Source organism: Amblyomma mixtum, chromosome 3, assembly GCF_055824585.1.
Source record: "Amblyomma mixtum isolate Tamu chromosome 3, ASM5582458v1, whole genome shotgun sequence".
Taxonomy (NCBI): domain Eukaryota; kingdom Metazoa; phylum Arthropoda; class Arachnida; order Ixodida; family Ixodidae; genus Amblyomma; species Amblyomma mixtum.
The window spans coordinates 310,886,727-310,911,410 of NC_143014.1; the positions used below are offsets into that span (position 1 = coordinate 310,886,727).

The 24,684-nt window shown below is 48.3% G+C and overlaps 1 protein-coding gene across 17 annotated transcripts in view; it reads left to right on the top strand.

Moving 5' to 3' along the window:
- Positions 1 to 15,356, top strand: part of LOC149355593 (bromodomain-containing protein 2-like) — a 94,084-nt gene extending 78,728 nt beyond the window's left edge. For all 17 annotated transcript variants that reach the window (XM_089583924.1, XM_089583923.1, XM_089583919.1 and 14 more), the window contains 5 exons: positions 619 to 912; positions 2,635 to 2,771; positions 3,507 to 3,650; positions 10,101 to 10,358; positions 11,991 to 15,356. In XM_089583924.1, the coding sequence (XP_089440050.1) occupies positions 619 to 912; positions 2,635 to 2,771; positions 3,507 to 3,650; positions 10,101 to 10,358; positions 11,991 to 12,056 (899 nt within the window). In that variant the 3' untranslated portion in view covers positions 12,057 to 15,356. The remainder of the gene's footprint in view (positions 1 to 618; positions 913 to 2,634; positions 2,772 to 3,506; positions 3,651 to 10,100; positions 10,359 to 11,990) is intronic.
- The last annotated feature ends 9,328 nt before the right edge of the window (positions 15,357 to 24,684 follow it).

Genomic DNA, 24,684 nt, shown 5'->3' on the forward strand with positions numbered 1-24,684 from the left:
GCAATAGTGAGGACTAGTAGTCAGTTCAGCAGTTGTGTAAATACAGTATTGATAACAGTGCCAAGTTCGGGGTGCGAGAGCGCCTATTATGTGATTAAATGTATTAATATTAATTATCTCGGGGAATTGACTTAGAGAGAAAAAAGTTGAATCATTGAAATCAGCATAAAACAACAAAGTAGTATGGTGTCATCAGGATTGGCTTTAAAATAAAGTAGCTGGAAGACCAGTGTCCCCTCTTAAACCCCCATAAACCATCCAAAGTTTGCATCGCCATTGGTCAGGCGGTTCTTCTCTCCAACCTGGTGCCACCGCACACAAGTGAAGTGAAGAGGGCGTTGCAAAACATGCACAAGTTTATGTGCTGTCCATGTTACCCATTCACGGGTTGTTTCTCCAAGCTTCTTGGTCTTTCTGTGGCGCACGCGGGCGCCGTAGGCGTGGCAGGCTGGCTTTCGATGCGCCACGGCGCATAATACTCTGCCGCTGTTTCAGTGTGAGTGGCAGCACTCATGTGTTCGTGTTTTTACGTTTAGCATCGGTTACGGCGACTGTGAGGGATGCCGCTCAACCCACGAACGGCACCTAAGAGCTGCACTGTAAAAATTGCTGCTGCAGGGGTGCCAACGGCCACCACAGTATCGCCCCCGCCTTCGTCGGTGACATCCCCTCAGCCCCCAGCCACCGTGCGGCCCCCGGGGCTCTCCCCTCTGGAGCCCACCTCGCCCCTGGCCAAGACCAACCAGGTGGAGGCGGCCAAGGCTCCGGTCTCCCGCCCGCAGGCTTCCCCGAGCCCTGCTCCCCCTCTGCCACCCCGGGTGCTGCCTTCAGAAGCCCTCAAGCTGGACGACCTGTTTGGCGGAGGAGCCCCGCCCCTGGTCCCCACCACCACCACAGCTGTGACCCACCCGAGTAGGTGTCCCTGGCATGCCGGCAGGGGCCCGCCCCAGTGGGGAATCTGTGAACTTCAAGGGACCCACGGAAATAGTTCACTCGACTGAATACAGTAGAACCCCGTTCATACGTTTTCCACCGGACCGGGAAAAAAAAACGTAACAGCCGGGAAAACGCAACAGTGAGGAAAGCACCGAAAATTAATGAAAACAGTGCAGCTTTGACTTGAAACAATTTTTTTCCGCAAATTGACCCTAGAACTTTAAAAAATCGAGAATGGTGGATTGCAGTTCCTTTCGCTCGCTGGAAAGAACAACGCGTTTCTCAATAGCAAAGGCCGCATTGCTGTCAGTGTCGCTTTGCGGTGCGGCCACACCGCACGGAGCAGTGCTGTGCAGTTCATGCGTTCACTGCAGTCCACGCTGAAGCGACGTTGTGCACAGCGTCAAGCACTGAAATGTTCGTAGGCTGCTCGCCGCGCTGCTCCGCGTAGGCCGCCCTGACTGTCTGTCGACTGCGTTTAGTACGTCCAGCTTTTCCTCAAGGGGAAGCGCCTTCCGCTTACGCAACGCTATCACGCCATCAAAACACGATAAAGAGGTTGTTGCGTCTGAGAGAAGGATGAAAAGGAAATTGCACGGGCCTGCCGACTGACTCCCCAGCCCAGCCACCACCGCTGTCTCTTGCAGATAGAGGAGAGTTAAAATAAAAGATAAAAAGAAAGAGTGAAAGAAAAGAAAAGACGCGCGTCAACAACTGCGTCCGCCGAAGCGGACGCTGGCTGAGAAAAACAGATAAGCGACCGCAGCCGCGCGCCTCCTCGTCACCACCTCCCAAGATAAAGATCGCGGCATTCAGCGTTCGCGAGGCAGATAGCGATCTAGTGGCGGCCTCTCCAACTCGCGTGCGGCTTCTTGCAGCCAGTTCCGTAGCCAAGCCTGGCCAAGACTCATCAAAAATCAAAATGGCGCTTGGCGCGCACTGCCCGGGCGGGTTCGGGGAGCCCGGTTGCGACGTATCATGCGGGATCGTTTCCTCGGCTACGACGTAACAGCGGGGTTCCCAATACATTGGATCCTATGGAAGCTATGCCGGGACCGGAAGAAAGCGACGTAACAGCCGGGAAAACGCAGCAGTGAGGAACGTAACAGCGGGGTTCTACTGTAGTCGCTAGTGCAGTGACACAAAGCACAGCATACAGAGAGTCAGAATTGTGAAATGCAATTTACGCAGTTTTGTGCATCGGTATGCCGGATGTTTCAGCGAACACTTTCAAAAATTTTCATAAATAGGCTTTCTGGGGTAAAAACCTGGCTTTTGCACCATAGTATTACCAGTGTTGGTGGGCACCAGAAAAACCGGTGAATCAGCTGGTTAACGAATTTTCATAACTAACTTTTTAACTAGCAGAGTTAGGAGCCTAGTTGCAACTAGATTTGTAGCCGGTTGTGAGTAATGGCCATATCAGTTATTAGAATTTCGAAAACGCGATTACCCTTGGCGCTGTGGCTCGGCACTGTGGCTCAGCCCCCCCCCCCCCTTCGGATAGAGCAGCTGCTGCCACTGACTGGTTCAGACTGTGCGAGCAGGTGGCTTGATGCTGTTCATCAATCACTGTGACTCACCGTACCCCTGCTGCACTCTCCCGATCCAATCCAGCACCAGTTTGGCACACCATACCTCCTCTCCCTTGAAAGTGTGGGAGAGGAGGTATGGTCAGTGCATACTTGGGCCCTGCAGGTGTCTCGTCCAACCTGCCGCCTGTGACTGGAGGGGCTGCCGAGTTTGACCGCAAGCCAGATGCCAAGGTGCAGCAAGGACCTGCTACTGCCCCACATCCTACCACTGCATCTACTACGCCTGCTGTCTCGCGAAAGGTGAGTGCACGTGCTCATTGCTTTCCAGCCCAGTTGCATGGGGACCCCACAAGCACTTCATGTTGTTCCACAGTAAGGGGGATTACCCACTTCCTTGGGGCGAAATATTGTCTTTCCTAGCTTCTCACAAAGCCAACGTGCTGAACTGCATCTTGACTTTGCATGCAGTCCTTGGGTGTTTGATAACTACAGTGGAACCCCGATTATGCGACAACCCGCATTTTGCGACAGATTGGCACGGGCCTGGCAAATCTCCCATTGGGATAGTGCATTGGGTCGTACTGCGTGCCACAAAACGTCTTTGAAGAGTTGAGCAGATATTTCAGACACATCGTCCAAATCATCGTTTTCGAGGTGCATGTGATGTCTACTCAATGCGCAGGGATGGGAGCATTTGCGCACCTCATGTAGTCGCCTTTTGGACGCCAAAAAGCCTGGCTGCATGCAGTCTCAGAACTAATTCTTGTAGAACAAAAACTGGCACTTTTATAACGTGCAGCCAGAGTAGCGGACTCATTTATTACGTGAATGCATCACTTATGAGAGATTTTTGATTGCACAGCGCCCGGGTTTTGCGACGCTTTTGCGCGGTCCCCTGAAAGTCATATAATCGAGGTTCTACTGTATATACTGTGGGAGGGGCAGGTGTCTGCCAGGCAAGCAGTTTTTCCCGTTGCTAAGTGGGTAGAATGGTGCATGGGGGGCATTTTCTAAAAACAACCATCACCCACGCAGAGCGAGTCGAAGCTGAAGAACTATGGATCCTGGTCCAGTCTGGCGCAGTCAGCCGCCAACAGCCCAGGCCAGGCACTCAAGACTGCCCAGGTCAAGGACAGCTTCCAGCAGTTCAAGAAGCAGGCCCGTGAGAAGATGGATAAGGTCAGTCTGCTCGGGCTGTCCCACTGGAGCTCTGTGCCCTCCAAATACCTTGAACCTGTTTTCATCCTCATAAAATGCATCTTCCAGTACAGTGGCTCATTAGCAAAACCACATGTTTAGTCTGTGTTTTCGAACACACCACCTGCCGCGGTACTGTGGCAGCATTCCAGCTTCCACATGCAATCCATCTTTTTCACCCTTCTGCTCTGTGCACCTCTCCCCATTGAGCTCCACTGGTTGAAAACAAACTGCCTGCTTCTACTGCAACTGCGCACTTCATGTTGGAGACAGGAGCAAGCAGCAGATGGGGGCAGCAGTCAAGCACTTGCCACCTCGGTGGAACTGGACATCGCCTGTGTTACCCCCATGCGTTTGTTTTCAACCAGTTTCCGGGCTCCCCTCATGTGCGCCACATCTCTTGAAAAAGGGGCAGATTGCTCCTAAACTGGTGGACCTTGGTGACTCTCGATCCAGTTGCTCCATCTCCAGCGGCAGAGGCTATGCAGCAAGAAATAGGGTCAGATTGGAGTATGGGCTCGAAGTTAGGCTTCTCTCCTCAAAGATGTTATCAGCAAACTGCACCACTTTAAAAAACTAGTAGTCCGCCAGCGCAACACTGCAATCTTGCTAACCCTCTGCTTGGTGCATGATAGCCTGAGCTGCTTATGTGCCATAAAAACCCAACACACCAACGCCAATGAACCTTGCCGTTTTCTGTTTCTTGATTATTTTTTGGCTAACAATAAAATCTGCACTGCTATTCCCATTTAGAGAAGCCATTGCTCATTGCGCGCTCATTTTATCAACTGGTTATGCGATGGAACAGATAACAGTGACCAAAACAGTTCATTTGTGGACACTTGTAGGCAGAGTTCAGCGAAGTGGAGGCAGAAATGCACAGAAATGTGTACTGCATCGTTAGACAGCATTGAAGGGGTCGTGACACTTTTTTTTCAAGACTCGTGCTGTTTATTGCATTTTGTTCACTATGCATCTCGGAACAACTGGGCAAAATAAGAGGCTCATTTGGTGCAGCGAGTAATTTGTAATTACTCTGAATGGCTCTACTGCATACTGCCAAGCACTGAGCATAGAGGAGTGGGTTGTTCGTTGTTCGGGATAAGGGTGCGGAAGGGGGACAAAGGCAACAACAAAGTCCTGTGTCCTTCCCTTCTCTGTCTAGCTTCTTCCTGGTCTCGGTGGCTTCACCACAATGCGTCACGGCCGGACTCGAGTAGGCGCCCGCTCTGCTCCGTGCCAACCGTGTGCGCGGCAGTTTTGCAGCAAACGACAGTGTTGTCAATCCATGATGTCACTCAGGATGCTTCAATATGTCCGTCGCTGCCAGGGGGAGGGATTTGATAACTTCAAATTGCAATTTCTAGCTCAAATGCGCGCAGAGAGCACTACTTCTTTTTTAAACACGCATAACAGCGCCGTGGCTAGTACCTGCAACGTAACACCACAATGTGTTGGTAGACGATGTCATGACCCCTTTTAACATTATGCAACCTGCTATGTGGTCACGCAAAATGTCAGTAAACCCTCTCTCTCTCTCTCTTGGATCTCTCTCTCTCTCTCAGAGGGTCTTAGATAAAAAATTACTATTATTCATCTTAGCCAAACGAAAACTTCAGGGCTGATGCATTTTAATGTCCTGATTTCAAACATAGTCTCCATTTTTGTGTAAATACTGCCATTTTTTGTTAGTTATAAAATATCAGTCAAGGTCTACTGGCAAACCTAAAAAATATTGGTTGCACCCATCTCAGTAAGCTTTATTCCAGTAGATTCTGCTCTCATCAAGGCTTGCAGTAAGAGTAGTTTTACTGTTTTATCTCTCCTAGAACCAAAGTTACAGCTCTGCGATGTTTGCATATAGAAAGCAGGGAAAACAGTGCTAAATTCAAATTGTATTCCAAAACTTCACAGCTAACTAAGGTTATGTTTTGCAGGCAGCAAACATTCAGCTTCCAAACAAAGCAGACATGGTCGAAATCGGTTGAATGAAAGTCAAGAAAACCTTATCAGAAATTCGTATGGTGACTAAAGAAAAGAAAACTTAGAAAAACACAAAAAATTCATCACATTGAAGCATAGTAAATACATAAACATGCTTTATTCTTGGAAGCAGATAGCCTAGAAGGCTCCTGGAGAGTAGACTGCATCACGCTTTTGTTGCTGCCGTTGCTTTGCCAACTGCAAAAATGTGTCCGAAGCTTCACGTTATCGCTCGGCGCTTGTCAGTCTTCAAGAGTTTTTCTTTTGCTCTCATAGAGCTGATGCAGTTCTCCACTGATTGCAATTCTTGAAGAATGCGTGTAGATGTTTTCTCCACTCCAGAATTGAAGCACATCACAGCTTTGGCCACTGCAGACTCTATGGCAAACAGTGAGAAATGTTTGTCCTTAGGAAGCAGCGACCAAGTGACCGAGTGTAGGGACTCATTCGCATTTTGAGTTGTGCCCCTTTGGCAGCGTTTAAAGCTTCTTATCTGATAGCCGCTTATAATACACCAGGTGCAGTACCTTCTTTACGTTGTCAGGGAGATTGTAAGCGTGGCTGGGTGGCGTGTCTCCTCTGGCGACAGCAGCGTTATGCTTACACCACAAGTCGGGGCCACTTGGACACAGACTGTGATTGGAAAGCATGTGTTGAAGTCACATGGTAATAGGTAGTAGCCATTACCACCTGCTGCAATGCTGTCCACATCGCCTTGGACTTTAGGGGCCCAGCTATAATACTTTCAAAGCTTTTCAATGAGGTCACCTGTCAGGCGACTGCTTCCACCCAGAGGTTCACCACTGCCTTTGTGCTTGTTCACAATGTTGTGCAACGCAGTCCCCATGCGCTTTTTGACATGGTTAACACAGTCTTCTTTTTTGACTAGTATACATCCGTAAACATCAGCTTCTTGAGTGGCATTGAATGACTGGCTGTCACCATCACAAAGCACGACTGTGCAGTGCAAGCCGTGACATGAAAGAACGTTCAAAAAAAGTGATGGCAGCTTCAACTCCCATGTGTCTCGATTTACGGTCAGTGTTTTTCTGGCAGTCATGTTTAGACAACCAGATTATCCATTCTGGTTCTTCCTTTGGTGGTGCACGTGTGCAGCCTGCACAAAAGCTAGACAGGACCACATAATCTACAACATAACCAGAAAAGAGTTCTATCACCGTGCCCGCATCTATATGGGATGTGTGACCCCTAGTCAGCCATGTGCCATCAAAACAGACGGCCACATTTCCAGGGCTGTCAAAGCACAGCTCCTGGTACAAACCCTTCACTCACAAGGCACAGCTGGCAAGCATCTTTTCTGCAGCCCTTGTTGCTGCCAGGTTCAATTTGGTTTTCAAATAGCTCTGATAACTCTTATGGTGCAGATCCCTATGGGACACACCAATTGCAGAAAAAACGTTGTTGAGGGCAGTTTGGCCGTTACCAGTGCTCTGCATAGCAGAGCTGTGTGAATATTCACATCAAACGGTCTGCACTTCGCACTGCCTTCAGCCTGCCGAGAGCTCCATTCACTGGCGATTCTTCCACAATTGTGGCAATGCATGCACAATTTCACAGCAATCCATATTCCGTGCCGTTATTCATGATAGCAACATCTCCGCCGCAAGTTCGGTACACAGTATTTTGAAGTAGTTCGTTGATCGGCGTCAAATCGACGATAGCGTAGGTAGCTGCAGACGCTGGCAGGTCGTCAACTGTGCACTCTGTCGCAAGCGTCCGCATCTTCCTCTGACTTGCCAAAATCTCTGTTAGGCTCGCGACTTTACATTGGAATTCTTCTGCAACTGCTCGTGATCAGCGCGGGGCTAAAGCATGTGTCGACCCGCTGCCGCCAATTGCCGATCTCTGAATCTGTGGGTTGCTTTGTGTCGAAGGCACGCCGCACACGGCGTGAAAGCACCCATCACAACCATTGATTTGTGCTCAAGCACCTCACTGTTATTTCTTGAAATCACTGCTTGTGCAATGACACCATCACCGCGCTCTTCGCCGCTTTCCGTTGTTGCTACGACGTGCGCCGCACCTGAGGTGAATGACGGAACAGTTGCAAAGGTCACTCCTTCCTCTGGTTGATGTTCTGGCATCGCCCGTGCAAGCACCGAGCGTCCGAAGAAAATGACGCCGGCCACTAGGAGACTTAGATTTTGCCACATGACTGCCTATAGCCAATAGCATGGCCGCATTCTTTTGTTTTTCAGTCCTTTTCTTGCTCCCTCTTGCTCCCAAGTCCCCCTTGCTCCATCCACTCACAGTAACATTTACGATCATTGTCCTTCAGAGGCTTAGTAAGACTCGCATCTAAAGGTTGGAGCTGAGAGGTTGCACCGCTTGTCTGCCATCAAAGTCTTGCTAGCATTAGTGGTGGGCCCCTTGAACGTGTCCACAACCAGCATTGAATGTGGCCTCAGTAGCGCTCCAGGACGACGAAACCAAACGGTGCGGAGCCAGTCGTTGAACATGTCCGCAGTCATCCACCCCTCTTCATTACAGCGAACGATCACACCAGGAGGAAATTATTCTTTTTTTGGCAATGTCTTCCGGTTGAAGATGAGATGATATGGGGGGAAGCCTTCTACCATCCGCAGTACAAGTCAAGATTATGGTCAGCCGTTGCTTCTCATTTCCCATCATCCTAATTTTCACGTCTTTAGAGCCAACTTCTTGGACAGTGTAGTTGACTGGCATGTCAAAATGCATCTGTGTTTGATCAGCGGTGCCTATCTGTCCAAGGCTGTAGCCGTCTTGGTGTCACAGTCCGATGACGTAACGCTGAAGTGAAACTAATTTCTCTTCAAAAGTCTCCCCGAAGCCTTTGATGCACTGAAATCCGGCGGCGGAGCGAGAACCCCGCACGGCTCATAAAATGCTTTACCCTGCCTTTGCTTGCTTTGAAAGTTGTGTGACTAATCGCACGCTCACGGGCCAATTCCCTGGCTTTCATCTGTATCATCTCGACGGTGATGGCGACACATCTGTTCCTGACATCATTCACCTACCCCCCCCCCCCCCCCCCCCACCCACCCCCCCGGGACCTCTTCCACCCCTTCCGACCCCTTCCACCGTAGCGCCTTCGGCGCATTCTAATGAGGAATAAACGTGGTTTCAATCAATCATACCGAGCAAAGTCTTCCTTGAGCTCTACATGGTGCCCGCGTTGTGGTCCCGTAAAGGCTTTCTGCGAACTGCTGCCAAACTACTGGCTTTTCGTAGCCACCTGCGCACGTTCACCTCTGAAATGCTGAAGCGCCTGGCTACTGCGAGGTTGTTCCCAGTCTCGTTTGCAACAGCAATATCATCCACATCCGCAAACAGAGGAGGCACAACTGAAGGAATCGACGTGGTATGAAGACTCCCACGGCTCCCGCGCTAGCGTTGATGCCACAGTGCATGACATCATTTTGGACCAATCACTTGGAGCACCTCCACTTCCTTCCTTGACTCTTCCTTCTGCCGCCGCGGTGGCTCAGCGGTTATGGTGCTCGGCTGCTGACCCGAAAGACGCTGGTTCGATCCCGGCCACGGTGGTTGAATTTCTTTGGAGGAGAAATTCTAGAGGCCCGTGTACTGTGCGATGTCAGTGCACGTTAAAGAATCCCAGGTGGTTGAAATTTCCGGAGACCTCCACTACGGCGTCTCTCGTAGCCTTAGTCGCTTCGGGACGTTAAACCCCATAAACCAAACCAAACCACACTCTTCCTTCTCTCTCCTTTCTCCACGCCCTGGGTGGAGAGAGCACGCAGGCAGCAGAAAACAAAAAAAACGGCCATGGTTGTTGTGGTCTCCCAAAATCCACTCAAAAGCAAATGACAGAACAGCGGCCGCTACCCAGTCGGGCCCTAGGGGACTTGGGCGATCTTGAGCGAATTTACGGCAACGGCGCCTTTCTTTTTTTTTCTTGTTGCCAGGCTACCATTGTAGCCTCTCGTGCGCTTCTCGTGTAACCTTTTTCCTTTTGTTGCACAGACCGATCTTCTCCTCAACCTGGTTTTCTGACAGCCTCGAATCTAAGATTCCCCTCTCCCCCCAAACCGTGCACCATATTTTTGAAGAAAAAAAAGTCTTCTCAGATTCACGGTAGCAGCATCTCTGTGTAGTCTCAAAGTTCATTCTGGGAAGGCAGCGCGTTACCGCAACGAAATTTTTTGGCTGTGCTTAGTTGGCCTCACCAATCTATGGCTAGAGTTGTTTGCGTGATCTGATGATGACATTGCGCTGCAAACCTTGAAGGCTGTGTGGGCCAACCAGTGCTGTAATTTCCTAGAAGCCTGCTTGACTGCTCTTTGGCGTGATGTAGTGTTTCACCATTAGCTGGTTAAGAAATGTGTGTTGCATACTTGCAAAAGTTTTTAGCCTTATCGCACGTCATGTTAGGCGAGTGCTGAAAGTGGTGGTTGTTGGGCTGTGTGGTAACCCAAGTGGCATGTGCAGCAGCGGCAGCTGTTTGAGGCTCAGGAGCAGCGTCGGCAGCGGGAGCTGGCAGAGAAGGAGCGCATCCGGCAGGAGCAGGAGAAGCGGTCAGTGCCACCAGCCACACCACGCCTGGCCACCTCCGCCTCCGCGAATGCGGCTGGGGACGCCGTGGAGGAAGAGGCACGCAGGGCTGTCCCGAGCCCCACTGAGAATGCTGGCGTCAGTGAGCGGGAGCGACAGCGCTTGCGGGAGCAGGAGCGGCGGCGCCGTGAGGCGGTCAGTGGAGCTCTTACCTTTTTCCTTACGCCCGCGTTCTGAGCGTTTTCGGGGACATAGCTGGTGTGATGCAAGTGTTTCGAGATAATGCATGCAGTTTAGTGCACTGAGGGACTCGCAGTCTTATAAATAAAACATGCAGAAAAATTTGCTGCTAGCACCATTTGCTGGAGGGGTTCCAAATTGTATCATTAAGGTTTAATTGTATAGTTAATATAACGAAATTGAAAATTTCGTTGCATGCCGTTTTCGAGAGAAGACTCGAAAGGACAATGCGGACCAGAAACAAAAATGAGAAATAAATGTAGGCGAAATCACTTTGAAAATGTTGGCAGAAAACCCTGTTACTCAAAGTTGTAAGCACGGAGCAATGTTTTGTGAGTGCGCTATCCGCAGTAGCTGCCATCACCTCAGCTGCCATGGCTTGCACAGTGCCCATAGATTGGGGTGGGGTTAGGGGGGGAGACACTGCGGCCGAGCTAGAAGTGTGCGCACGCATTCGTGCCGCCTCCAGTAGAATGGCTGCAGAGGCACCTGCTTTTTCCCGTGTGTTCCCTTTCCTGGTCTGCCTGCTGCTGTTGCCTCAGGATGGACCCCTCACCTTGCAACGCCGCCGCACTTTGCAGTCTCTGCTCCTGACACGTGACAGCTATCTGCGCCATAATCATGCGAACGACTGTGCGGCAGCAATGGATGCACACTGCTCGTGCTGGGTCTTTTTTGCTGTTATATTATTTTTCACTGCTTTTGAGCATGAACTGTCGTAGTGCCACGTGATATGACGTTCTAAAAAGCAGAAGCAGCGGAGATACGCCGGCGGCACTGGGGAACACAACACGTTCTGTCAGCTTGCTTTAGCATGCGTGCATTAGTATCTGTAAGCATTTGTGTGCTCGAATGCATGGCGTCGCCTACCTTCGGGCGCCCGCTCAGCCGAGGACACCACCGGCTGTGGTTTTCTTAGACACATACGCCTCAGGAAGGAAGTGCAGGCATTTAGATGCAAGATTCGGCCATGTTCTCTAAAAAAGCAGTATTTCATGTCTGATGTGGCGTTTATTTTCATGCTAATGACATTTTCATACCAGAATCGCTGCGTAGCTTGTCAGCCATGGCGGCCATGCTGGTGACGGCAGGCAGAGGCAGCCAAAGGGGAAGAGCGGACTTTCTGCACGGCTATTAACTTAATTCAGCTGCCGCTTCCAGTCTCACTGGACGCTACGTGTCAATATCTAGCGGAACCGGATAGTCAGCGGCGGGCGTTTTTCTCGATGCCGGGCGTCGAGTGCATGCCGTCGGGTGAAAATCGCCGACTTGCAGCCGTAAAAACTCCATGTTGTAAAGCCACGGCAGTTGCGCTATGCATGTAACGAAAAATCCTGGACTTTTTCAACTTTGCTACTTCCATGGGGGTGGTAATATTCACCATACGGAGGTTTGTTGCATCCATCCAGGTTTAACTGTATATGATGACTGTGCCATGGAAATGTCACCCCCCCCCCCCTCCCTAAAAGAAGGGAGACCTGGAATTTGGCGCCTCTCAAATGTCCTGGGGCATGGGGGCGTTTTTTGCTGTGTGAGCCGGAATGGAAGCTGTGGCACTCAGTAGCCGTTCCCTCTTCCTCCTTGCAGATGGCTGGCCAGATCGACATGAACCGGCAAAGTGACATTATGGCAACTTTCGAGGAGATGCTGTGATTTTGTTTTCCACTGCTTCCTACGCACTTGGTGGCCCCGTCGAGAGAACACTGGTGGGCCGGGAAGCCCCGCCAGGCGGCGCTGGTGGGAGGACCAGCAGCCGTCTGGTGGAGACTTGTGATATAAGAGACAGACCCTCTTTCCTAGCACCCGCTGGTGCCTCCTGTGTGGGTGCCAGCCCCTGACCACCACCACTACTTTAGCTCAGTGGCCAAGTGGTGCCACCTTTCCTCCTCTGTTGGTTTCGTGTGCAGTTCTCTTCACCCCCCCGTGTAAATAGCCGTGGGGCATCTCCTGCCCGGCCTTTTTGGTGTGTCTCCACAATCAACGGTCTGCCGCATCGAGGGACCTCCTGCCGGCTTTCACTCCTGATTGTGTTGGCAGCACTGCTTTCATGGAGTCACATCATGTGCTGCTTTTTTTTTTTTTTGCAACGCCCTTTCAGCAACTGTGACTGTGCTTTGAGTGTAAGCACTGCTGCTGCTGCTGTTGTGCCAGACGTGCTGAGAGAGGAGCCTCCTGGGTGTGCCTCCAGAGGCTGTTGGGTCCGATGTGTTGGGCAGTGTTCTCTCCGAGTGTTGTTGTGTGACCACTTCGCGCACCTGCGGAGGAGAGCACAGCCATGCACTCGTGAATGGTTAGGTCGTAAAAAACGCCATGGAAGGCATCTAAATTGCTGCCACTTTTCATTTCTCTGAAGTACACAGGGTTTGTTTCAAGTGATTGTTGTAACTCCTAAATATTTTTCAATGTTGCAAGCCATTGAAGCAAGCAATTGTGTACCCCCTTTTTTTTTTTCAACGTTGCAAGCCATTGAAGCAAGCAATTGTGTACCCTTTGTTTTTTTTTTTTCAATGTTGCAAGCCATTGAAGCAAGCAATTATGTAACCCTTTTTTTTTACTTGTTGCTGCAGAAGTTTTGTTTGTCGCCGTGGCAGTTGCAATGTTGCAAGCCATTGAAGCAAGCAATTATGTAACCATTTTTTTTTTTACTTGTTGCTGCAGAAGTTTTGTTTGTCGCCGTGGCAGTTCTGTGATCATATTCTAGCACCAGAATTGTGGTTGCTTGTAGCAATGGCTGTAATACTTTGTTTAAGATTCTGATTTTCTTTTTCTTTTTTTAAGAAAACTTGCTGTTAGTTTTTTTGCACCAGAACCGTTTCACATGGCAGTAGATGTTTGTGGTTGTTTTTTTTTTAACCTATGGTAGTAACAGCGAAATCGGCTGTTACCATACATCAAAAAATAAGCAATATCTGTTTGTTTTCACACCGGAAAATCTGCTGTAGCTGTAGGATTCAAAGCAGTTGTGACTTATTTACCCACTCAATCCAGAAATTTGTGGTTGCAAGTGGCTCAAGTCATTTGTGATTTTTGTGCATTTTCTTGTGGTTTTGAAATTGCCTGCAGCTGTAGAATTCAAAGCAGTATTCCTCTCTGCAACAACTGGCTGCAAGTGGTAGCAGTGTTTTATGGCGTTTGTTTTCACATTGTTAACTGTTGTGAAATTGGCTGTAGCAATGTATGCAAAGAACTTCTCTTGTGTAAGAACCGGACGTCACAAGCAGTGGCGTTCTTCTGGACCTTTTTTTTTTCCCCCTTAGCGTTGATTGTTAAATTGACTTTAGCACTTGTGCAACTTTCTTCTCCACGAGAATTGACTGAAAGTGGTAGTCATGTTTTGTGATGTTAGTTTTGACATGCTTGCAGTTATTTTTGTGATGTTAGTTTTCACATGCTGTATGTTTGAAATTTAGAAGAAAAACAAGCGTTAGTGCGGCCTGCCTATTTTTGCATTGGGACTACCATAAGAAATGACAGAAGTAATTGGCCATGTGCCTGTGGTTTGGCAGCAGTGATAAGATGGGAAATGTTTAGTATAGTGTTGTCAGCGGGTGGCAGTCACATGGCATTCACTGGTTCTGCTGCCAGCCGTGCCATGTGAGGCTGTTGGGCACGCTTAAGAGGGCTGTACGTTTTTTTTTTCCCTTACCATTTTCCTCCTGCTTGTTCGTAAAGAGCATCTTTGATCCGCACAGTTCTTTCTATGATTCTTGGTTCCTGCTCACCTTGATCGTCGAGAGATGGGATCTCTGTCACCGCATTGCTTGGTTTTCAATTGTGTGTTGGGGACAGGTGTGTCTGAAGTGTGGTCTGTGTTTTGGAGCTGGTATCCAGAGACATGCATGTGTGTGCGTGCATGTTAAATATGAAGCCCAGGCCTGGGTTTGTGTGTGTGTGTGTATGCATGTGTGTGTGTGTGTGTGTGCGTGTGGCAGACAATACGTTGATTGTGCATCTATTCCTTTGTGGTATTTTCCTTCACCTGGCATTTCACAGCTCTTTTCGTAAGGAGTGTGAAAAGAATTGTTTCACAGCTTTCTTTCTGAGGAGTGTGAAAAGAATTGCTTCAGGCGCCAAGTTGTGCTGCACCTTGGGCATCGTCGGGCGGGAAGCTTGGTATAGTCATGCTTCTGAGTTGTTACACATAGTGATGTACCACACTTTTTATTTTTGTTTTGCTGTCGTTTGCTCACATAAAAGGAAAAAAAAAACTCAACTGTAAATGGCCATAGTCTGCCTTCGCGATTCCATATGCATTCATTTGTGCTGTGGCTGCAGCATTCTCATGTGAGAAAATTGGATAGTAGCCGGTGGCTAGAAGCCAAGCTGCATCTCTAGTTTTTCCTCTAGGCTGCCAGATAAGTTAGAAGCATATCAGGTGTGTGGCCGGCATTTCACTCCCATGCAAAACCATGCTAACGAGCTGGCAATTTCAGTAGAGAGCCCTTCTTGCAGCGGCCACATATGCGTGCATGTGGGACACTGGGCGTGGGCATGTGTGCCCAAGCTGGCGAGCGTTGGTGCCAGAATTGTGTGCAAAATGGCGAGCTTCCTAAGGGCCGTGCTGCGGGTTATAAATAAATTGTGGTGCATGTTCAAGAGACTTGTACATAAGCTATGTGTGCATGCTTCTCTGTGTTGTTTCTTTCAGGACCCTATTTATTTTGCTGTGGTTGTAACAACTTAGAGGATATATATATATATATATATATTATATATATATAATATACATATGTTTCTATTCGCTTGGTATTTTTTATTCCTTTGTAAATACAATTGGCGGGCACTTGCCCGTGTGTTAAGCAGCGCTGTGCATTGAGGATGCAGGCTGTGGAGGCTGTTTCCCTGAAAAGAAGAAAAAAACAGTTTCCTTTTTCTCTTTGGACATTGATGTGACCCGCTGAACGAATTGTGGGAAGTTTTTAAATACAACAGCAGTGGCATCTCCCAACTGCACTGTGTTTCTTGTGCCTTTTCTCTCTGGACACAGCCTGAATGCCATTTGTCAGAGCACTTCAGGTCCATGCATGCCCATGTTTGGAATCAAACACAGCACTGTTCTGCATTCTGTGATTACATTTTGGTAAACTGCTGATGCAACCTGCTATTGCTGAAGAGGCCAGGAGTTGTAAGCTAGTAAAGGTGATAGGTGTAATGAAAGGGCAAGGAGGCAATTTGTTGTTGAAAATTAAACAGAAGAAATGGTCTTTGCAATGTGTGATTACGTTTTGGTAAACTGCTGATGCAACCTGCTATTGCTGAAGAGGCCAGGAGTTGTAGGCTAGTAAAGGTGGTAGGTGTAATGAGAGGGCAAGGAGGTAATCTGTTGTTGAAAATTAAACAAAAGAAATGGTTTTTACAATGTGTGATTATGTTTTGGTAAACTGCTGATGCAACCTGCTATTGCTGAAGAGGCCAGGAGTTGTAGGCTAGTTAAGGTGGTAGGTGTAATGAGAGGGCAAGTAGGTAATCTGTTGTTGAAAATTAAAGAAATGGTCTTTGCAATGTGTGATTACGTTTTGGTAAACTGCTGATGCAACCTGCTATTGCTGAAAAGGCCAGAAATTGTAGGCTAGTAAAGGTGGTAGGTGTAATGAGAGGGCAAGGAGGCAATTTGTTGTTGAAAATTAAACAGAAGAAATGGTCTTTGCAATGTGTGATTATGTTTTGGTAAACTGCTGATGCAACCTGCTATTGCTGAAGAGGCCAGGAGTTGCAGGCTAGTTAAGGTGGTAGGTGTAATGAGAGGGCAAGTAGGTAATCTGTTGTTGAAAATTAAAGAAATGGTCTTTGCAATGTGTGATTACGTTTTGGTAAACTGCTGATGCAACCTGCTATTGCTGAAGAGGCCAGGAGTTGTAGGCTAGTAAAGGTGGTAGGTGTAATGAGAGGGCAAGGAGGTAATCTGTTGTTGAAAATTAAACAGAAGAAATGGTTTTTACAATGTGTGATTATGTTTTGGTAAACTGCTGATGCAACCTGCTATTGCTGAAGAGGCCAGGAGTTGTAGGCTAGTTAAGGTGGTAGGTGTAATGAGAGGGCAAGTAGGTAATCTGTTGTTGAAAATTAAAGAAATGGTCTTTGCAATGTGTGATTACGTTTTGGTAAACTGCTGATGCAACCTGCTATTGCTGAAGAGGCCAGGAGTTGTAGGCTAGTAAAGGTGGTAGGTGTAATGAGAGGGCAAGGAGGCAATTTGTTGTTGAAAATTAAACAGAAGAAATGGTCTTTGCAATGTGTGATTATGTTTTGGTAAACTGCTGATGCAACCTGCTATTGCTGAAGAGGCCAGGAGTTGTAGGCTAGTTAAGGTGGTAGGTGTAATGAGAGGGCAAGTAGGTAATCTGTTGTTGAAAATTAAAGAAATGGTCTTTGCAATGTGTGATTACGTTTTGGTAAACTGCTGATGCAACCTGCTATTGCTGAAGAGGCCAGGAGTTGTAGGCTAGTAAAGGTGGTAGGTGTAATGAGAGGGCAAGGAGGTAATCTGTTGTTGAAAATTAAACAAAAGAAATGGTTTTTACAATGTGTGATTATGTTTTGGTAAACTGCTGATGCAACCTGCTATTGCTGAAGAGGCCAGGAGTTGTAGGCTAGTTAAGGTGGTAGGTGTAATGAGAGGGCAAGTAGGTAATCTGTTGTTGAAAATTAAAGAAATGGTCTTTGCAATGTGTGATTACGTTTTGGTAAACTGCTGATGCAACCTGCTATTGCTGAAAAGGCCAGAAATTGTAGGCTGGTAGGTGTAACGAGAGGGCAAAGAAGTCTGCTCGGATTGAAAAACAAGGGTGTGAAAGTCTTGAAAGACTAAAGAAATGGCCTTGGCCAGAATGTGTAATACCCGTCCCATGCAACAAGTCTACCTTTCATCGAGCTGCCTTCAAACTTACTTTTTTTTGCACCCTATTGACTGGTTTGGTTTGGTTTATGGGGTTTAACGTCCCAAAGCGACTAAGGCTATGAGAGACGCCGTAGTGGAGGGCTCCGGAAATTTCGACCACCTGGGGTTCTTTAACGTGCACTGACATCGCACAGTACACGGGCCTCTGGAATTTCTCCTCCAAAGAAATTCTAGCCGCCCCCTGTTGACTGATGGCTTTGGCAGGATCAGTCGTTTATATCGAAATAAGCCATTGCGGGGGCTTAGTGGTTGTGGTGCTCGGGTGCTGACGCGGGTTCGATCTCTGCTGTGGCGGTTGCATTTACGCGGAGGCGAGATGCTAGAGGCCCGTGTACTGTGCGATGTCTGTGCACGCTGAAGAACCCCAGGTGGTCGAAACAATCCAGAGCCCTTCACTGAGGCGTCCCACAGCCCAAGTCTCTTTAGGACGTTGGACCCCACGAAACCAATACCTAAATAAGTACAGTTGTGTCAGTAGTAGTTTCTATTTGATTCAGAATTTTTTATTCATGTATATTTGCGGCTAAACATCGCGAAATTTCCGAACACCAATATCTTGAACTTTAAAGGGGCTCTGGAACACCGCCCCAGTTCCCGGGTTCAAACCTGGGAACTCTGCGCCCGTGCTGTGTGATGTCAGTGCGTGTTAGAGATCCCCAGGTGGCCAAAATTATTCCGGAGCCCTCCACTACGGCTCCTCCTCTCTCACCCCCTCTATCCCTTCCTTTATGGCGTGGTTCAGGTGTCCACCGAGATATGCGAGACAGATACTGCGCCATTTCCTTACCTCAAAACTCAGTTTTCATTTATGTTCATACAGCTGCGAAATCTTCATGCCCTTTCGTTTGCCGTACCTTGAGATAGGCTAGGAAGTACGATGCGTCACTCGTATTCATGTAAATGCAGCTAGAGATTACACAAAACATGGAGAAAATTCAGGAGTGGACGTTGTGTCGCATTATTTGAAGCCGGATGTGAAGGGCCCCCCCCCCTCACCACGCGTACGACGCCACTGTGCCCATCGAATGTCTGCGCCGTCGGCCAGACTCTCGGTAGTCCTTGCTAAAGCGCGTGACTTCCGGTACACTTTTAACGCGATAACGTTAAAGGCCCCGTTGTCCAGAAGATCCGATGTTGGCGTTGTGAGCGAATATTACGAGCATGGCTCTGGCATAGGTAGGGTGCCTGGATGCCCGCTCGCCTCCGCTTGTACCACCCCTGCGCCGCTGCTTCCCCCTCGCGGTGGCGTGCTGGTTCCCGCGCGAGGTGTGGCACCATGGAGGAAGGAAAACTTCATTCCTTCCTCCATGTGTGGCACGGTTTCTGTGCGGCTGCGTGGCGACTGTAATAACGACTGAACTGGAAGTAGTGCATAGTTGTTTCACTCGTGGCAGTAATGTTTTGGCAGTTTTTAGTATTTTATGCATGATGCAATCGCTCCGACTACACACGACAATCTAAAAGCTATGACGAACTGCTGCATTTCCCAGTCACCGGCTGCACTGAAAAAGGACACCGGTTATTTGGTCTTGCATGATGGCGATAGTGTAGACTATATTAGAGTCGCCGAATTTCATAGAATTATGCTGCTTTTGTTTTTAACGTAAGGACTGTTCACAAGGCCCCAAGTTTCTTGTGTATTCGAGAAACGCGGAAGATGACCTCCCAAGTATATTTCTGCATAGTTAACACCCACTTTTACAACATTATATGAAGTGCCTTTGTCTTTACTGTTTCCTTCTGGATGCTATTGACTACGCCTAGACTGATGATACGATGCGACGGCGTCTTCCTAATTCGCAGTGACTGAGTATTCGAGGACAAATTTAACTTTTTTTTTTCCTTTCAAAACCTGAAGAAAAATAAAAGCAGAGACTTCACAAAATCAATCTCTGTTAACTATCCCATTGTCCTCGCCAATGGGATAAGTATACAACAGCTGTATCCTACCGGTACTAAGACCTTATGCGAAATGCACTGCCATCTAGCGGTCGCCGCGCGCGATCCGCCATGTTGGAGGACAGCCGCCGGATTCACAGCACGTACTGGTGCATGCTCGTCGCGCGCGCTCGAGTTTCACCGTCTTCAGTATGCCCACATATTGCTTAGTGCCTTGCTGTAAGCAGAAGGGTCACAAAGGCGCCCAGGGAAAAAAGGCAAAAGCGCTTGATTTGAGCGCATTTCTATTTTTGGTCTGCGATCCCCGACATCCGCGACACAAAAGTTGCAGTACCGTCGCTACATGTCGAGACGTCGCGAAATGCATTTCGTTATCGCCATGTAGCAAATGAAATTAGAAATAATCTTTGTAGGCACGAAGAAAATATCACACAAAAGTAGTTTTTCTCCTGCGATTGCCCGTGAAGTGATGCGATTATCGGCCTCGCAAGAGGGTAATCGTGATCAGCTGTTCAGTGGTACGGGTCGCGCTTTGTGAGAACCGTCGCTGCTAGCGTTATCCCCCGCAGCCGTTACACGCGTTAGTTTTTAGTGCGAATATTTGTTTCGACGGAAACACCAGCAAGGGTCAAGTGCCCGTGGCACGGAACGTTTGTGCACTGCAAGTCAGTCAATCGTTTCTGTTAGACCAGGAAAAGGTGCCTATTTTGTGGAGCGACGGCTTGTTTGCATGTAGCGATTTCACTTAACCGGCCGGTTTCCACGAAACAGTGTGTTGTGTAAAAAAAAAAGAAAGGACCGTAAGGGAAGCCGCTCAAGCGGTACCATCCCAAGCAACCACCGATATCCTTCGGACGGCCGACAGAGGTCTATTTCGGATGTTCTGTACGTCCGCTGAACATCCGCAAACAACCGGTAGACGTCCGTCGGCCGTCCAAAAGGTGGCCAAAGGTATACGGTTCGCCCGCCGACGGACGTCCAGTTGAGTACGTCCATTGGCGGATCTTTCTCGAATATTCGCATATATGGTGCATGCGTGCTTTTTTCACTCCGCGCAATGCAATAAAACCAAAAACAATTTGATGCATAGCACGCATATTTTATTGTGGTTGATGATACGTCAGCAGAGCAATGGGTTACATTCGGAAAATTTCTTAAATGTGACTTCAAATGTGGCAAGCTTGGGATACACATCCGTAATCTTCCCACCCACAGGATTTCTGAAATAAAAAAGAACGCGGCAAACATCAGTCATGTGAAACAAATGGCACAATGCAGTAGCCCAAGTAAAAACATTGGAACCAATTAACAGAAGTGTTTAATGCTGCAAGTATAACAGACAATGCACTTTAACACCTCAAAGGCAATAACAGCTCTCACTTTTCCACACCATATTTGACAATGTATCTGCTATTTATTTATTTATTTTCATGGGCCTTAGGGCACTAACCTGCGCAGCACTGTACGCGACTGTGCACAGAAAGCCGCAAAGCTTCCGTTGCGCACCACTGCGACCTCACGTGCTTCCTATGGTTTGCCTTTCGCGCGTTGTCACTCTTTATACAGGCACAGTGAACATAGCGATGCCTTAAAAATTAACAAGATGCGAAAACACTCCGTCCCGCAACTTTGAAGAGGAGTGGGAATTAGTCGCGCGAGTTGAGGGCTCCCGCAGCTGTGTGATGTAGGCTCCCGAAAGTGTGAGAACAGCACACACTTGGGGAAGCCATCTCCTCGTGCTTACTGCTCCCACTGTCCTGTGAACGAATATTATATGAGCATGCTGCTTTGTCCTAGAAGCAAAGTTCCAAGAAGTGTACTGGATACATACCTTCGTAGGCAATCACATGTGCACTACCCAACAAACACAAAACCTCCTCAAAATCTTCCAAAAATATTCCATCGGGACATTTCGAATCTCCCCAGGAGGTGCTCATTTTTCCCGAACACATCCAAAGAACGTCCCCACAACTAGCGATGTCCAAAAAGTTGTGCGTCCCATGGAAAGCCCCAAAAAGTAAATGCTCGATTTCTCGGCTCTGGTTCAATAAAATTATTCCTCTTTTTCCATGCAGCCTGCAGGCATCCAAGCGCACTCATGTGCCAAATTTCAGGCGCATACTTACTTTACAGGTGATGTAATACACCTGTCCACTCGTGTGAATGCGTGCTGGTTCGGCCGTTCCGCACTTATCCGTTTACGTGAAATGTTTTAGCATTTTACACACAAAGGAAATATGAATTCAAAAAGTCACCCCATCTTGCCCTATAAGAACAAATAGCAGCGCCATACAGAAGTCATTACAGTTTACTAGCTGTACTTTTAGCACGACTTGTAGCCTGTCGTCCATACCGACGACAGCACCATACACCACCACAATCAAAATGCAAGTCAAAGAAAAACAATACAGACGAATTGAAAGTCCATGCCGAACAAGACTTGTGTTCAACGGCGCAAATTTGAATGAATACAAACAGCAGACGCAAACGTATGCACCTTTTAATACACAATTTGTACATAGCACTTCAGCGCCATGCATATAATGATGGCCACTTTTTTTCTGTAGCTCTGAGAAATCTGCAAAATGGAGCAAGTAAAACAGAACACGGGCTGGAAGTTGACAAGTTATCTAAGGGCTACAAAAGCAGATATGCACACGCAAAAGCAAACGTATGTAAAGAGCAACTTTGATGACAAAAGAAAAGGCGAGATGGGCGTACGCTGCAGAGGGGTTTTCTACAAGTTGAAACGCCCTCTCGCTTAAAGACTCGGAGCAAGTTTCAGCGACATGTTATCAAAACAGAAAAAAAAAATAGTTCTACTTGGCGAAAATAAAAAAGTGCGAAATAGGGCCTGCAGTATGTTTAATAAATAAATAAAATAAACCAACATACCTTGACAACGTTGCCTACTGAAACCCAGGGATGAAATAGAAGGCCGCAACAGCTGAAACCATGAATTAAACGCAGCCTTCTGTCCTGCGACTTCTCACAGCACAGCGAACGCTCAAACATACGCCTTACACCCTCGTAACGATCCTGGGAGTTTTATTTTCTTGTGACTAAGTGTGGGGATAAGACTGATTGAAGCAAGGCGGGAGGGGCGACGTCTTGAGGCTGGGGCAGTGGCGCGCTGCATCCATGGTGCGGCAGACCGCACATGCGGCATAGTCCGGCGTGGGAGTCGAGATCAAGGCACAATTAATCCAGTGCGGGAGAGTCAATATAGCCACGCGAACACTGCACAAACTATACCGCTGCGACAGGATGGCTGGGCGGTGGCGATGTAGGTAGAGCAGGCTAATCCATGGGCACTCGCAGAAAGAGTGTGATGGGTCTCCGAAGGTCCTTCCCATCTATGACCGTTGTAGAGGGCCACGCTTCCACCACCAACGCGCTGCAGTCGTCGGAGGCGCTGAGGAATGCAGGGTGCGTGTGAGGAGTCGGCTATTAATTGCCACGAACTCCGCCACCGAGAACGCCGCCTCGAACAGCGGCATCAGTAGGGCCGTGAAGCTGCGCAAAGGTCTTGCGATGCGCCGCCGCTGCATCAGTTCCAAAAGGAATGGTGTGGGCACGCCGAGGTCCGCGGGAAAACTCCGTGAATCGTTGGCGTAGTGATGAGAGCAAGAACTGCCGCGCGCTGAGGCTTGTGGTCGAACGGTTGAGGCAGCGCGAATAAGGGTACGCAAGATGGCGTCCGTCCAGCGAGGAAGCCGGGCGAGCGACGGGAGGCCTTTTTGCTGCAGTTCTGCTAGACAGCGGCGCAGCTCGGAGCGCCGACAGCCGGAGATGCCTGCAGGGGCCGCCGCACAATGTTGAAGTTGGACGGCAGCAGGGAAAACGCTAGAAGACGGGAAAGCTGGTGACCGCCGCTTCCGGCGGCGCGATGAAAATGCAGACCGCCGTAGCCTGCCTGCAGCATGGAGCCGACGGCTCGCGTGCGAGAAACGCATGCGCCGAGAGAGATGCGGGGTTAACCACTTCCTTCGGCTGTTCGAATGAAACTGCCGTTTCATCTCTCAAAACGACGAGTGCAAGAGCAAAACCTTCTCTCCCCGCAGTTTGTGGCGCGAAGGAGAGATAAAAGAGAGCGCGAGCAGTCGATTTTTATTTCTTGTTGAAAATCATTGGTCCCGAAAACGTTATGCCCAGTTACCTTTCTGGGACCAAAATGCATTAACTCGCTTTTGTTGCTGCTTAACACTCTAGAAAAAACGTTTCTAGACCTTTAGTGGGACCACTGCCTTTTTGCTTGTGTTTCTATGTCGTGCCTCTATGGTCTGGAAAAGTTTGATAAACGTTGTACTGGGACTGGGACATTCCATCCTTTTTTGGAGTTTGTGAGGAGGTTTTGTGTTTGTTGGGTAAGCCTTATTTACACCAAGGTCGACGCAGTACGGGATTCCGGTGTTCCAGAAGAGCTTCAGGCACTTCCCGTATCTTTCGAATTGCTTAATGTTACATACAACTTTCGTCCACAGACCGAACAAAGCCACATTTTATAATAACAGAGCTATAAAGATCTGCGCTACAACACTACGCGACATATCAACAACAGCGCTACGGAGCCGTACTGATGGATTAGATTGGTCTGACCGCGAACTGACATCTATGATGATGGTGATAGCAGAATGCACGGGAGTTTTGATGCTTACGAATGGTTTCAATGGCAAGTTTAGCTAGCAAAATAGTGGACATGTCGCGCAACTCCTCTAATTTGGAGAAGTTTTATAAATATAAAACTAGTCATTGAGTTCTTGCAAAATTCTGCAACACCTGCTTCTCCTCTTATATAAATTTAGCTCGTTGGCGGCTCTTGCACTGCAGGTAGGAGTGGAATCGTACCAATTTACAAACGTCTTCGCGTCAAACCCTCCAACTGATGCAAATAAAACAGTATACATACACGAAAGACTCGAATTTTCTGTGAAATCAAAAACGTCCATACTCATGGCCTGGGAAAATACTCGACCTTACATCCTTCGGACGTCCACCTCGTCTCTCATGCGGATATACAAAAGTGGACACTGTCCGTACGTCCGGCGGATGTACGAATACGGATATCCGAAATCGGATTGTGTTCGTACGTCCGATGGACGTCCGATCTCGGCAAAGGACGTTCGGATCTAGCTTGTACGTACGACGGATATCTGTGGTTGCTTGGGATAGTTCCAACTAGCAGCGGGAATGCATAACGAGTGAAGAATCCTTCAAAAATCTCAGTGCACAACTGCTTGCTCGTCGTGGTAAAACCATAGACACTGCTGCATTCACGGGCTACGTGTTTTTAACGGCGATAGTCCAAGAATGGTAAACAATTGTGTAGTGGGGTCGTGCGGGGACCTAGGGGTCTATGTGTCCGGTAATAATAATGACGTTTTCTTTCTCTGTCTAGGGCACTATAGGGCAAACTAGGGGCCCTGGGCACTAGAGCACTAGGGCAAACAAACAAATGCTGTATGAACTTTTCAAGGAAAATGA